At 34.9% G+C, this 16,145-nt stretch overlaps 1 protein-coding gene across 1 annotated transcript in view; it reads left to right on the top strand.

Moving 5' to 3' along the window:
• Nucleotides 1–15,693, top strand: part of LOC142339230 (histone demethylase UTY-like) — a 108,791-nt gene extending 93,098 nt beyond the window's left edge. Inside the window, exon 22 of the mRNA XM_075389086.1 lies at nucleotides 15,168–15,693. Coding sequence (XP_075245201.1) covers nucleotides 15,168–15,206 — 39 coding nt within the window. The 3' untranslated portion in view covers nucleotides 15,207–15,693. The remainder of the gene's footprint in view (nucleotides 1–15,167) is intronic.
• Nucleotides 15,694–16,145: the final 452 nt, after the last annotated feature.

Here is a 16,145-nt window from a genome sequence, read left to right on the forward strand (position 1 = left end):
TAACGGGCAGCAAATGCTTCTTATTTTTTTGACACTTTTTGGTCATATAATAGTGAAATTTTCTATTTTGTAACTATTTGGTGATGTTTTTGTAGTATTGCATAATCTCATTGATGACAAGCCTCACCTAATGAGGTATTGGTGGATCTACTGAATTGTTTCATTTTATAGGTGATAGTTTGTATGACATTGACAGGTATAGTTTTCAAAAATTATAGATGAGTTTCTGTGTTTTGCTGTCGTAATGAGTGTTCTCAATATTGGCAGGTCATATTGGCTATCTACTGAGGTATTAGTAAGTTTTATTGGCTCCAGTTGATATCTGTTGATGTTTATGACTTTGAGTCCGTGTTGTTATGAAATATTAATTTGACTTGCCCGTATATCTGTTTTTGATGCCTTTCACTTAATCAATTTGGTGAGAGGTCTGGTCGGTTTATAATAAGGCTGAATTAAATATTAGTATTTTTTTGAGATCAGAGTTTTTTTTACGTTTTGACACCAATTAAGTTTGTCACAAATTTAAATTATTGGGGATTTTAGTTAGCCAGTTTTTGTTGTCAATTTTGCTGTCTTGTCGCGTATTCTCTTCAAGGAAAGTATTTATAGCTAGCTTATTGGGTAGCCTAATTGAATTTAAGTAATTTTTTCTTAGTACTTAATGATTTTTATGACTTAAGCTATTTATTTTCATAAAGATTCATTAAATTTCTGACCTGTGCTTATTAATTGCTCTCAAACAAAGTTTGTAGCAATTATATTAGTCGTGTCGGTCTTTTTTTACTTTTTTATGCGATTTTTTGTTTGACCGGTTTTTTGTCTGACCCATTTGACTTTTCGGACTCAAAAACGCGACCAGTGGGCATTAAGTGCTCTTTAAGCCTTTCAGCTCACTAGTCTCAAAGTATGCAAAAATGTTTTGGAGACTTATACTTATGGTGTGAAGGGCGGTTCTTAGAAGTTGAACCCCCCCCCCCCACGGCCACGCCCCTTATTTTTTATTTTTGTTATTTCGTCGTCAAGATTTTTGTTACTTCGCAATCACGCATATGACTTTGCAGCCAATTGGAATTTTCTTTTTGTTTAATCGTTCATGCGGGCATTAAGTGCTCTTAGAGCCTTTCAGCTCATTGGTTTCAAAGCATGCGAAAATGTTTTGGAGACTTATACTTATGGTGTGAAGGGTGGCGCTTAGAAGTTGAAGACCCCCCCTACTTTCACCCCCCCCCCCACCGTTGCCCTGCCCCTTTTTCTTTTTCTTGTCAATTTTTCACCTAATGGGAATCGATAAAAGATGCTGTCGTTTGCAAATTGGTAAAAATCTATGGTTTTTTTCGCTGATAATTTAAAATGCTTTTTGATCTTTTGTTCCTAAAATGCCGACCTAATTGCCTGCTTGAAGTCATTTTTGACTCCTAAATTTTGGAGTAAATTTTTTGTTCATTTGCCGTTTTTTTTACAGATTCCTAATTAAAATTTATAACGCAGCAATTAAAAATAAATAGTTATTGGTCGATTGTTTAATGGCCGCACAGTGATATCTAGGGCTATTATTGACCTTCTCTTATTGTTTTTTATTTCTTCTTTAAGATTTTTGTTACGTCGCAATGACGCATATGACGTCGAAACCAGTTAAAATTTTCTTTTGTTCATTCGTTCATGACGTCATTTTTCACTGTTACTTTTTTTGTTTATTTGCCTGACCAGGTTCTTGGTCACATGTCACTTACTTCACTCTCGAAAATGACTTCCTCACTCTGAAATCGACTTCACTTTGGTTCAAAGATATAAGGTCAAGTGAATGTTTGTTACTCTAATTGAAGGCTATTTGAGAGCAGCTATTTGAAGCATCAATAAGTAATACAGATTCTTAACCAAAATCGAAAATCTCAGCATTTAATAAAAAAAATTACTTTTCGTCTCTTTTTTTACTATCTTTTTGAGACTTTTGCAGATCTACGGAACTGTTGCGGCGGCTATTTTCTGGCAATCTGAAAGATATACTTTGATGTATCGAGATAATAATGTATTGAAACGCTTGTTATGCTAAACAGTGGATTCCTTATTTGGAGTGTTAGAAAATTTATCTTGTTCTACTTGAGAAAAAGCCACAGTCAATCAGCCTCTCGAAGGCTATTTACTATTCAGGCATCCTATTTATCAAAATTGAAGGATGACTCATTTTTGCATTGACTTTCAAAACGGGGTAAACAGACAAAGCCCAGTGCGCATTTAGATTTGTGAGAGGACGTAAGCTGTCTTTAGTGGTTTTTCAAGTGCTAAGTGTCCTGAATTCGCTCGGAAGGTCTAAATTCAAACTATTTAGACCGGAATTGTCCAGTTTTCTCATGTTTTTTGAGTTATTAATTTCAGCCGTCAGCCTCTCAACGGCTATAATTTAGGCGCTCTCATTTTTTCTTAATTTGCTTTACCTATTGATCACGTTTTTGTTTTACATAAGTCACGATTTCCACGCTTGACTTCTGACTTACTTCCCTCTTTGTTTCAACTGAATGAATTTTAAACTCTTTCACGTATTGAATTACGTAATGTAGTGAGTACCGTCAAAATCGAAAGATCAAAATCAAAAGAAACGAGATGAACACATAAAGCAGCCCGGTCATTATATCATAGTTGATTAGGTTATCAAATCTCATCATAGCGATTGCTAGCTAGAATTAGAATTATGCTTAAAAGCCTCCAGGTTGGAGACTGAATTAAGTGTAATTTTAAAAATTAACTGAATATGCAGAATTTACACACCAAATAAAAACCCTTTGACACTTAGTAAAATTTTGTCGATTCCTATCGCTTAATTTTTTTTCTCTTTCAATCCCAATATGCGTCAAGTGGGTTAACAGTGTTTTTTTCCCACCATTTTCCGGCTATTTTTGTTGAATGGGTTTTCAATTGACGTTTATATCAGTCCATAGGCGTCTTGCGGAAGCTAAATATTGTTTTCAAGGCTGTTTTTTGAGCTTTATATTTGTTTATTGGCAGGCTTGTTTAATGTCAATAAAAAAGTTTTTGGCTTGCCTAAGTGTGTGTGTAGTGTGTGTGAGTGAGTGAGTGTGTCTGTGTGTTTATGTGTGTGTGATTGAGTGTATGTTTGTGTGTGTGTGTGTGAGTAGTGAATGAGTGTCTCTGTGTGTGACGGGTGTACTGGGTCATTTTTAGCAGCGAAAAATTGGTTGTGAGTTTATTAGTTCTAAAAACCCTATCATTTTGTTCGTTATCTATTCTGTTTCAAAATTTTGTGATATTCTGTGTTATTTTAGAAAAATTTAATCATATTTGCTATGACTTCTGCTAGTTTTCTATCATTTTGAAGTTTTTTCCTGTGTTTTTCGGTTTAATTTGTCTGGTACAACAGTTGCAAGTTTCAACTTCGTTTAAGCGTGAAACTGGGTTCTTGCTCGAACTTTTGGATCGCAGTGATGTTTTTCGAGATATTAGTACCAATACTCGCTATCTACTGAGGTAATAGTAAGTCTTACTGGCTCCAGTTGATATCGGTTGATGTTTATGACTTTGAGTCCGTGTTGTTATGAAATTTTAATTTGACTTGCCCGTATATCTGTTTTTGATGCCTTTCACTTAATCAATTTGGTGAGAGGTCTGGTCGGTTGATAATAAGGCTGAATTAAATAATAGTACTTTTGAGATCAGAGTTTTTTTACGTTTTGACACCAATTACGTTTGTCACAAATTTAAATTATTGGGGATTTTAGTTAGCTAGTTTTTGTTGTCAATTTTGCTGTCTTGTCGCGTATTCTCTTCAAGGAAAGTATTTGTAGCTAGCTTATTGGGTAGCCTAATTGAATTTAAGTAATTTTTTCTTAGTACTTAATGATTTTTATGACTTAAGATATTTATTTTCATAAAGATTTAATTTCTGACCTGTGCTTATTAATTGCTCTCAAACAAAGTTTGTAGCAATTATATTAGTCGTGTCGGTCTTTTTTTACTTTTTTATGCGATTTTTTGTTTGACCGGTCTTTTGTCTGACCCATTTGACTTTTCGGACTCAAAAACGCGACCAGTGGGCATTAAGTGCTCTTTAAGCCTTTCAGCTCACTAGTCTCAAAGTATGCAAAAATGTTTTGGAGACTTATACTTATGGTGTGAAGGGCGGTTCTTAGAAGTTGAACCCCCCCCCCCACGGCCACGCCCCTTATTTTTTATTTTTGTTATTTCGTCGTCAAGATTTTTGTTGCTTCGCAATCACGCATATGACTTTGCAGCCAATTGGAATTTTCTTTTTGTTTAATCGTTCATGCGGGCATTAAGTGCTCTTAGAGCCTTTCAGCTCATTGGTGTCAAAGCATGCGAAAATGTTTTGGAGACTTATACTTATGGTGTGAAGGGTGGTTCTTAGAATTTGAAGACCCCCCACCCTACTGTCACCCCCCACCGTTGCCCCACCCCTTTCTTCTTCTGGTCAATTTTTCACCTAATGGGAATCGATAAAAGATGCTGTCGTTTGCAAATTGGTAAAAATCTATGGTATGCTTACGTACGGACTTTTTTATATTGTCTTGTGCTGTTTTAGCATTTAACGCAACTAGTTATCATAAGATTCAGATGTTTGCGAAGTTTTTCTTTGCCTGTTTGTCACGTTTGTTTCTGCTTTCTAAGAACGTGTGTCAAAATTTGTTTCAGCTTGCTAAGAGCATGCAGTATGGTAGTCATCTTAATTCGTCCTTTTGTTTCTCATACTCTTGGCATCAATTGTTTTCTGAATAAACAGGTTTAAGTTAATTCCAGCTTTTTTTTTACTCGAAGTAAGAGGTTGACGCAAAATAAGAGATTGACGCAAAAATGCTCATATTTGGTTTATTAGTTAATTCAGTTCTTTTGTCAATTCTTCATGAATAATTTTTTCGCTGATAGTTTGAAATGCTTTTTCTTTTGTTCCTAAAATGCCGACCAAATTGCCTGCTTGAAGTCATTTTTAACTCTTAAATTTTGGAGCAAAATTTTTGTTCATTTGCCGTTTCTTTTACAGATTCCTAATTAAAATTTATAACGCAGCAATTAAAAATAAATAATTATTGGTCGATTGTTTAATGGCCGCACAGTGATATCTAGGGCTATTATTAGCCTTCCTTTAGTTTTTTGAAGCATCAATAAGCTATTTGAAGCATCAATAAGTAATACAGATTCTTAACCAAAATCGAAAATCTCGGCAATTAATGAAAAAAAATTACTTTTCGTCTCTTTTTTTACTATCTTTTTGAGACTTTTGCAGATCTACGGAACTGTTGCGGCGGCTATTTTCTGGCAATCTGAAAGATATACTTTGATGTATCGAGATAATAATGTATTGAAACGCTTGTTATGCTAAACAGTGGATTCCTTATTTGGAGTGTTAGAAAATTTATCTTGTTCTACTTGAGAAAAAGCCACAGTCAATCAGCCTCTCGAAGGCTATTTACTATTCAGGCATCCTATTTATCAAAATTGAAGGATGACTCATTTTTGCATTGACTTTCAAAACGGGGTAAACAGACAAAGCCCAGTGCGCATTTAGATTTGTGAGAGGACGTAAGCTGTCTTTAGTGGTTTTTCAAGTGCTAAGTGTCCTGAATTCGCTCGGAAGGTCTAAATTCAAACTATTTAGACCGGAATTGTCCAGTTTTCTCATGTTTTTTGAGTTATTAATTTCAGCCGTCAGCCTCTCAACGGCTATAATTTAGGCGCTCTCATTTTTTCTTAATTTGCTTTACCTATTGATCACGTTTTTGTTTTACATAAGTCACGATTTCCACGCTTGACTTCTGACTTACTTCCCTCTTTGTTTCAACTGAATGGATTTTAAACTCTTTCACGTATTGAATTACGTAATGTAGTGAGTACCGTCAAAATCAAAAGATCAAAATCAAAAGAAACGAGATGAACACATAAAGCAGCCCGGTCATTATATCATAGTTGATTAGGTTATCAAATCTCATCATAGCGATTGCTAGCTAGAATTAGAATTATGCTTAAAAGCCTCCAGGTTGGAGACTGAATTAAGTGTAATTTTAAAAATTAACTGAATATGCAGAATTTACACACCAAATAAAAACCCTTTGACACTTTGTAAAATTTTGTCAATTTCTATCGCTTAATTTTTTTTCTTTCAATCACAATATGCGTTAAGTGGGTTAACAGTGGCTTTTCCACCATTTTCCGGCTATTTTTGTTGAATGGGTTTTCAATTGACGTTTATATCAGTCCATAGGCGTCTTGTGGAAGCTAAATATTGTTTTCAAGGCTGTTTTTTGAGGTATATATTTGTTTATTGGCAGGCTTGTTTAATGTCAATAAAAAATTTTTGGCTTGCCTAAGTGTGTGTGTATGTGTGTGTGTGTGATTGAGTGTATATTTGTGTGTGTGTGTGTGTGTGTGTGTGTGAGTCAATGAGTGTCTCTGTGTGTGACGGGGGTACTGGGTCATTTTTAGCAGTGAAAAATTGGTTGTGAGTTTATTAGTTCTAAAAACCCTATCATTTTGTTCATTTATTCTGTTTCAATATTTTGTGATATTCTGTGTTATTTTAGAAAAATTTAATCATATTTGCAATGACTTCTGCTAGTTTTCTATTATTTTGAAGTTTTTTGTCCTGTTTTTCGGTTTAATTTGTCTGGTACAACAGTTGCAAGTTTCAACTTCGTTTGAGCGTGAAACTGAGTTCTTGCTCGAACTTGTGGATCGCAGTGATGTTTTTTCGAGATATTAGTACCAATACTCGACGCCAACACGCGATTTCGTCTGCTGGTTTTAGGGTTTTTGATACTGTTTTATGTTTTACTCTGAAGCGAAGTTTGTAGCAATTTTATTTGTCCTTTTGGTCTTTTTTATGCGATTTTTTGCTTGACCAATTTTTCGTGTGACCCATTTGACTTTTTGTCCTAAAAACGGGATTAACAAGAAGCTCCCAGAGGGCAATAATTTCTGTTAGAGCCTTTGATTGCACTAGTCTCAAAGTATGTGATTCATAGAAACTGTTATTGAGACTTTTACTAATGGTGTGATGGGCGGTTCTTAAAGGTTGACTCTAACACCACCCCATCCCACCGCCCCGCACTTCACATCCCCCCAATCCCCATCCCTGCACATCGTTCAGAGTTAAGGTCCCCGTGCAGTCAAAGACCCCCGCCTCCTTCAATTAATCTAAAGCTAGCCTCACTAAATTGTGGCTATTTACTGATGAAGCCAACCGCTCGCCGGGCGTTTGAGAGCAAATCGTCCGATTTTGTCGGTTATCTTTTCTCCTGTCTTTCTTTTCCTCTTATATGTCAACCAAGTTATCTCTTATGGCAAGTTCTCTGTTTTCTTTCAATTTGGGATACTGATTTTGATTATAATGTTCTGAAGATATGAACACCAAAGAACTTCAGCTAATCTGTGTATTGTTCATTGATGAGTCTTTTGACATTATTTGATGGTCTGGCTTGATTCTTCTTGTTTCGATTACGCAGTCAAGATTTCTCTTTGTTGGTTCGATTTTTGTTGTTGCTTCTTTGCTTTTTTTCAGAAACATTGTAGGGTCTGAAATTAGGTTATTGCATAGTTTTTAGTTACAATGGAATTGTTTGTAACTTTTTAATATGACCAATTTGAGCCTTTTTTGGATACAATTTGCAATTTTGTTAAAGATTTTCAGAAAATTTTTGTTTAGTTTTTTGTGCAGTCTAAGTTTGAAGTAGAGTATGAGAACTGTTTGAAAAAAATTCTCTTGCTATTAAAAACCCTATCATTTTGTTCATTATCTATTCTGTTTCAAAATTTTGTGATATTCTGTGTTATTTCAGAAAAATTTGATCATATTTGCAGTGACTTGTGCTAGTTTTCTATTATTTTGAAATTTTTCGTCCGGTTTTTTTCCGTTTAATTTGTCAGGTACAACAGTTGTAGGTTTCAACCTCCTTTGAGAGTGAAACTGGGTTCTTGCTTGAACTTTAGCATCGCAGTGATGTTTTTCGAGATATTAGTTCCAAGACTCGACGCCAACACGCGATTTCTTCTGCTGGTTTTAGGGTTTTTGATACTGTTTTATGTTTTACTCTGAAGCGAAGTTTGTAGCAATTTTATTTGTCCTTTTGGTCTTTTTTATGCGATTTTTTGCTTGACCAATTTTTCGTGTGACCCATTTGACTTTTTGTCCTAAAAACGGGATTAACAAGAAGCTCCCAGAGGGCAATAATTTCTGTTTTTTTACTATCTTTTTGAGACTTTTGCAGATCTACGGAACTGTTGCGGCGGCTATTTTCTGGCAATCTGAAAGATATACTTTGATGTATCGAGATAATAATGTATTGCAACGCTTGTTATGCTAAACAGTGGATTCCTTATTTGGAGTGTTAGAAAATTTATCTTGTTCTACTTGAGAAAAAGCCACAGTCAATCAGCCTCTCGAAGGCTATTTACTATTCAGGCATCCTATTTATCAAAATTGAAGGATGACTCATTTTTGCATTGACTTTCAAAACGGGGTAAACAGACAAAGCCCAGTGCGCATTTAGATTTGTGAGAGGACGTAAGCTGTCTTTAGTGGTTTTTCAAGTGCTAAGTGTCCTGAATTCGCTCGGAAGGTCTAAATTCAAACTATTTAGACCGGAATTGTCCAGTTTTCTCATGTTTTTTGAGTTATTAATTTCAGCCGTCAGCCTCTCAACGGCTATAATTTAGGCGCTCTCATTTTTTCTTAATTTCCCTCTTTGTTTCAACTGAATGGATTTTAAACTCTTTCACGTATTGAATTACGTAATGTAGTGAGTACCGTCAAAATCAAAAGATCAAAATCAAAAGAAACGAGATGAACACATAAAGCAGCCCGGTCATTATATCATAGTTGATTAGGTTATCAAATCTCATCATAGCGATTGCTAGCTAGAATTAGAATTATGCTTAAAAGCCTCCAGGTTGGAGACTGAATTAAGTGTAATTTTAAAAATTAACTGATTATGCAGAATTTACACACCAAATAAAAACCCTTTGACACTTAGTAAAATTTTGTCAATTTCTATCGCTTAATTTTTTTTCTTTCAATCACAATATGCGTTAAGTGGGTTAACAGTGGCTTTTCCACCATTTTCCGGCTATTTTTGTTGAATGGGTTTTCAATTGACGTTTATATCAGTCCATAGGCGTCTTGTGGAAGCTAAATATTGTTTTCAAGGCTGTTTTTTGAGGTATATATTTGTTTATTGGCAGGCTTGTTTAATGTCAATAAAAAATTTTTGGCTTGCCTAAGTGTGTGTGTATGTGTGTGTGTGTGTGTGATTGAGTGTATGTTTGTGTGTGTGTGTGTGTGTGAGTCAATGAGTGTCTCTGTGTGTGACGGGGGTACTGGGTCATTTTTAGCAGTGAAAAATTGGTTGTGAGTTTATTAGTTCTAAAAGCCCTATCATTTTGTTCATTATTTATTCTGTTTCAATATTTTGTGATATTCTGTGTTATTTTAGAAAAATTTAATCATATTTGCAATGACTTCTGCTAGTTTTCTATTATGAAGTTTTTTGTCCTGTTTTTCGGTTTAATTTGTCTGGTACAACAGTTGCAAGTTTCAACTTCGTTTGAGCGTGAAACTGAGTTCTTGCTCGAACTTGTGGATCGCAGTGATGTTTTTTCGAGATATTAGTACCAATACTCGACGCCAACACGCGATTTCTTCTGCTGGTTTTAGGGTTTTTGATACTGTTTTATGTTTTACTCTGAAGCGAAGTTTGTAGCAATTTTATTTGTCCTTTTGGTCTTTTTTATGCGATTTTTTGCTTGACCAATTTTTCGTGTGACCCATTTGACTTTTTGTCCTAAAAACGGGATTAACAAGAAGCTCCCAGAGGGCAATAATTTCTGTTAGAGCCTTTGATTGCACTATTCTCAAAGTATGTGATTCATAGAAACTGTTATTGAGACTTTTACTAATGGTGTGATGGGCGGTTCTTAAAGGTTGACTCTAACACCACCCCATCCCACCGCCCCGCACTTCACATCCCCCCAATCCCCATCCCTGCACATCGTTCAGAGTTAAGGTCCCCGTGCAGTCAAAGACCCCCGCCTCCTTCAATTAATCTAAAGCTAGCCTCACTAAATTGTGGCTATTTACTGATGAAGCCAACCGCTCGCCGGGCGTTTGAGAGCAAATCGTCCGATTTTGTCGGTTATCTTTTCTCCTGTCTTTCTTTTCCTCTTATATGTCAACCAAGTTATCTCTTATGGCAAGTTCTCTGTTTTCTTTCAATTTGGGATACTCATTTTGATTATAATGTTCTGAAGATATGAACACCAAAGAATTTCAGCTAATCTGTGTATTGTTCACTGATGAGTCTTTTGACATTATTTGATGGTCTGGCTTGATTCTTCTTGTTTCGATTACGCAGTCAAGATTTCTCTTTGTTGGTTCGATTTTTGTTGTTGCTTCTTTGCTTTTTTTCAGAAACATTGTAGGGTCTGAAATTAGGTTATTGCATAGTTTTTAGTTACAATGGAATTAATTGTAACTTTTTAATATGACCAATTTGAGCCTTTTTTGGATACAATTTGCAATTTTGTTAAAGATTTTCAGAAAATTTTTGTTTAGTTTTTTGTGCAGTCTAAGTTTGAAGTAGAGTATGAGAACTGTTTGAAAAAAATTCTCTTTCTTGCTATTGGTTTTTCGTTGACATGCGGCATTTTGACAATGATTTTTGCTTTTTTCAATTGCAGTGATCTGGTTGTTTTTTCGAATCCATTCCTTGTTCATTCGAGGTCTAGTTTTTTTTAGTCAATAAAAATTCTTTGCTTTTTGGCCAGGACTTGTCCTGCTACGTTTTTTACAATTCGATTTTCAAATTTATTGAATTACGTAATGTAATGAATACCGTCAAAATCAAAAAAACAAAATCGAAAGAAATAAACACATAAAGCAGCCCGGTCATTCTGTCATAGTTCATTATGTTATCAAAGTTCATTATAGCGATTGCTAGCAAGAATTAAAATTATGCCTAAAAGCCTTCAGTTTAGAGGACGAATTAAGTGTAATTTTAGAAATTAACCCAACATGCAGAATGTACACACCAAATAAAAACACTTTAACACTTAGAAAAATTTTCTCATTTTCTATATCCTAATTTTCTTTTCCTCCTTCAAACCCAGTGTGCGTCAAGAGAGTCAACGGTGGCTATTTTTTCGCCATTTTCCGGCTATTTTTGTTGAACGGGTTTTCAATTGACGCTTCTATCAGTCCATAGGCGTCTTGCGGAAGCTATATAATGTTTTCAAGGCTGTTTTTGAGGTATATTATATATTGGCAGGTTTGTTTCATGTCAATAAAAAGTTTTTGGCTTGACTAACTGTGTGTGTATGTGTGTGAGTGTAAGTGAGTGAGTGTGTGTGTCTTTGTGTGTGTGTGTTATTGAGTTTATGTATGTGTGTGTATGTGTGTGTGACAGTGTGTCTGTGTGTGTGTATGTGTGTGTGAGTGAGTTAAAGTTTGTGTGTGTGTATGTGATTGTGTGAGTGAGTAAGTGAACGAGTGAGTATCTGTGTGTGAAGGGTCATTGGGTCTTTTTTAGCAGCGAAAAATTGGTTGTGAGTTTATTAGTTCTAAAAACCCTATCATTTTGTTAATTATCTATTCTGTTTCAAAATTTTGTGATATTCTGTGTTATTTCAGAAAAATTTGATCATATTTGCAGTGACTTGTGCTAGTTTTCTATTATTTTGAAATTTTTCGTCCGGTTTTTTTCCGTTTAATTTGTCAGGTACAACAGTTGTAGGTTTCAACCTCCTTTGAGAGTGAAACTGGGTTCTTGCTTGAACTTTAGCATCGCAGTGATGTTTTACGAGATATTAGTTCCAAGACTCACAACCAAAACGCAATTTTGTCTGCTGGTTTTACGGTTTCTGACACTTTTTTATGTTTAATTGCTCTGAAGCGAAATTTTTAGCAATTACATTAGTCCTGTTGGTCTTTTTTTATGCAATTTTTCGCTTGACCTATTTTTCGTGGGACCCCTTTGACCTTTCGTCCTTAAAAATGGGATAAACAGGAAGCTCCCAGGGGGATATAGTTTCTGTTAGAGCATTTGAGCTCACTAGTCTCAAAGTATGTGATTCATAGAAACTGTTATGGAGACTTTTACATATGGTGTGAAGGGCGGTTCTTAAAGGTTGACCCTAACCCCACCCCACCCCACCACCCCTCACTTCACATCACCCCAATCCCCATCCCTGCACATCGTTCAGGTCCCCGTTAATGCCCCGTGCATTCATTGACCCCCGCCTCCTCAATTAATCTAAAGCTAGCCTCACTAAGTTGTGGCTATTTAATGATGAAGCCAACCGCTCGCCGGGCGTTTGAGAGCAAATCGTCCGATTTTGTCGGTTATCTTTTCTCCTGTCTTTCTTTTCCTCTTATATGTCAACCAAGTTATCTCTTATGGCAAGTTCTCTGTTTCCTTTCAATTTGGGATACTCATTTGGATTAGAATTGGATTGTATTGGTGCTGTCTTTTATTTTTTGTAAGATGTTTTCACACCTTTTTTCATGACTTTGAGCGTTCAAAACGGGAGAAACAGGTAAAGATCAGCGGGCGTCAGGTTTCATTAGAGGCCCTTAGCCACGTTTAGTAGTTCTTCAAATACTTAGAGTGGTGAAGCTACTGAGAGTGGGAAGGCCGTAATTCAAGGTTAACAGGTCATTTTCAGAAGTTTTTGAGCCCAAAATGTTGCAATTTTTCGTCTTTTTTTCGGATTTTTTGTTGGACCACTTTGAAATTGAGGTTTGTAAAAGTTGCTAAAGGTCTTTTGCAAGACGTTATTACTTTTTATGGCTATTTTAAGAGCTATATGTATTGCTACACCAAACATAAACACGGTAATTTATTGTAATTTTAAAAATTTTTTGAATAAATTTAAAGTTTTTTGAATATTGTTGTTTCAGCTCTTGGTGTCACAATAATAGGTTATTTTATAGTTTCTAGTGGTAATGCAATGGTTTTCAACTTCACGAATTTTACCAGTCTTTTTGATAAAACTGGCAGTTTTTTCAATTTTCTGACATTAATTGTCATTATTCAAGTTTTCCAGCTCCAGGGGGCAAGAAATCTCGTCTAGGATTTGCTAATTGTTTACTGCAAAATTTTCATTGGCCATGGCATGAGCCAATTTTTTCAATTTTTTGAATTTTTTTTTAATTTTTAGGTTTCTCTAACCTGAACAGCCAAAACATTTCCTTTAGGTTTTGATAATAGGTTACTGCATAGTTTCTAGTGAAAATGAGGAGTGTGTTTCAAGATTTTAATATTACAGATTTTAGCGATTTTCAAATTGTAATTTTTTCTTTGACTTCCTGAAATTTTAGTCTTTTCCTCAGTGGCTAGGGGTTTGCTGCTATTGAGTTTGCTAGTACAATATTGCAGAGTTTCTAGTGGCAGCAAAATAGATTTCTGTTTTTTTTAGAATGCAAATAAGTAATTTTTTAAACAAAGCTTGCAGTTTAATTTTTTATTGTTTTCAATTTTTGTCATTTTCTGAGTTTAACTATCTTTATTGGCCAACAAATTTTTTAAATGTTGCAGATGAGTTACAAGACAGAACTCCACAGTGAAAAAACGAATTTGAACATTTCCAGACACATTTTCAAAAAATATCTTTAAATTTTTTCCTTTTCATTTGAAGCATTTATCACATTTCTTCTTGAAGCATTTGTCATTTTTTTCGAGATTATCTACCTTTGGTGTCAAATTAATCTCTTTCAAGTCTTTTGCGTAAGTTAATGTCTATATTGCATTGTGTCATAAATGGCCTTCAGGTTAAAAGCTTCAAGAGTTTTAGGAATAATTCTTTTGTTTAGTTTGGTTCTTTTATTCTTTTAGTTTCTCAACTTTCAAGATTTCGTCTTTTTGGCTGGGATTGTTCAATTGATCTGCTGGTCAGGTACATTAGGCCTGTTTTTCATTCACTTCCGTGGTTTGTATTTCATGACTTGTTCTGCTATGTTTTTTTCACTTCGTCGAACTTTTTTTCGATTTACCCATTTTGCCGCTTTTTCGACATTTTGCTTGAAATCATTTTGACTTTTCTAGGCTAGTTTCACTCTTCTGTCATTCTGCTCAAAGTCCTTTTAAACAGCAGCTGCTCAGTAAACGGGATAAACCCATAAAGCCCATTTTTAGATGCCCGGTACTTGAATTTTGTTCTCATAAGTTTTAGTTATTATCTATAATGCTTGATGGTATTGATACTAGACCCTGTAGCCTCTCACTGAGAGACAGGAGTATGTTCAATTACGAAATGACATCAAAATAAATCGCACTTAAAAATGTTTTTATACAAAAATCTATTTTTGTTGATATTTTCTTTTCTTTCAATTCCAATAGAGTTATGGGAATCAACAGCGGCTATTTTCCGGCAATCTGCCTGGTATGTTTATAATGTTGGTTCTGAAGATATGAACACCAAAGAACTTCTGCTAATCTGCATATTGTTCACTGATTTCAAGTTTTTTGACATTATTTGATTGTCTGGCCTAGTTCTTCTGGTTTCTATTACGCAGTCAAGATTTCTCTTAGTTGGTTCGATTTTTGTGTTGCTTTTTTGCTTTTTAATCAGAAACCCTGCCATTCATCACGCTGAAATTTACATTTTAAATACCAAATGTTTTCAATCCTTCTGATTTTGTGAGACTATTTTTCGTTTCTTTGGCTTGTAATGTTCAATTGGTCTGCGGGTCAAATAAAGGATCCTAGTTCTTCCTTCAATGCTTTTTCCAACTATTTTTGTAAAATTCTTTTTTCTTTTTTTTTTGTTTTACATTTGTCACTATTTTTACCTTTCACTTGTGACTTAACTCACTCACTGTTTCAGCTGAATGGAACAACAACGTTTCATTCTCTGTTTCAACAACTCTTTCAGCAAATACGGCCAAATTCAAACAACGAAATCAAAAGAAATCGGATGTTCCAATTAACCCCTTCACTAAGACTTTATATTGAAAGACAGTGCGTTTAGTCATCAAAATTTGTAATCTGACATCAATATTTCGAATGAAAGAATAGAAAGAATTGGTTGCGAGGACAACCAGCAAGATCTTTTGTCTTTCTATTTCAATTTGCCGTTAGAAGATATTTTGAGCTTCTATTTTTTAAAAGATCACCTTGATGTTTTGATCGTCAGCTCTCGTGCATTTGTTTTAGAAACCGAAGGAGAGTGTTGTGGACAAATCCAGCAGTTGACAAAACGTGCTTAGTCTGCGTCCCATTAGTACTTCCTTCAATTTGAAAATCAAGCGACGATTGATTCGCGGATAGACTTGTGTGTGTTTTGAGTTCGTTACCGTTCTTCACGCTTCTTTTCACTGCGAAGATCATGTCCTTTTAATGAAAAGTGTTTTTAGTTTGTCATTATTTCTGACTGATAACGAGTGATTGTGCTATTTTCGTTCCTTAAATTTTTATAAATTGTGTACTTTCTATTTCTTGATTTTTTCGCCCCTGTTTTACCGATTCGAGTTTTGCTATATATCTGTCATTCTTTAGTTGTAAATTATATTTAAATGGGAAGACCTTGAATTGATTTCCGTGCATATGATTTACTTAAAAATTATTTGTCTTCAATGGTATTGATTGTAAATGATAGCTTCTTCCAGGCTTGCTCATAATTTTGATCTTCTACTTTATGTCTGTACTGTTGGTACATTTAAATATATTGTATTTATTAAAATTCCTAAGTTTTTATCGTTAGTCGTTTTAGCATTAATCAGAATTTTTTGTTTCGTGTAAAAACGAGTGACAACGTCTACTCATTTCAGTCCTCACAAATATTAAATTTATACTTAAAGACAACTTCCGCTGGTCTGGTAAATAATTTCGGGTTATTTTCGAGTACACTTTTTCAGGGAAACTTCAAGGGGCCACGTGATGACATTGTTTTTCGTGTACTAACTTCTTTCTGATTTTGCTCGTTTGTTAAGCAAAGATGGTTGAACTTTTGGTCAATGTACAAGAAAGTTGATAGCTAAAAAAAGTCTGTCTGCCTAAGTCAAACTTTTCCGCCTTGAATTTTTGTCAAAATCTTATACTAATCAATTTTTAGAGCAAAAAACGGTAATTGTTCCGAATGCAAGCTCCTGAACATTTGCTGTTCAATTCCCATTTTTCCTCAATGACCTTACG

This window comes from Convolutriloba macropyga, chromosome 5 (assembly GCF_964194025.1).
Source record: "Convolutriloba macropyga chromosome 5, txConMacr16.3, whole genome shotgun sequence".
NCBI classification, from domain to species: Eukaryota; Metazoa; Xenacoelomorpha; order Acoela; family Convolutidae; genus Convolutriloba; species Convolutriloba macropyga.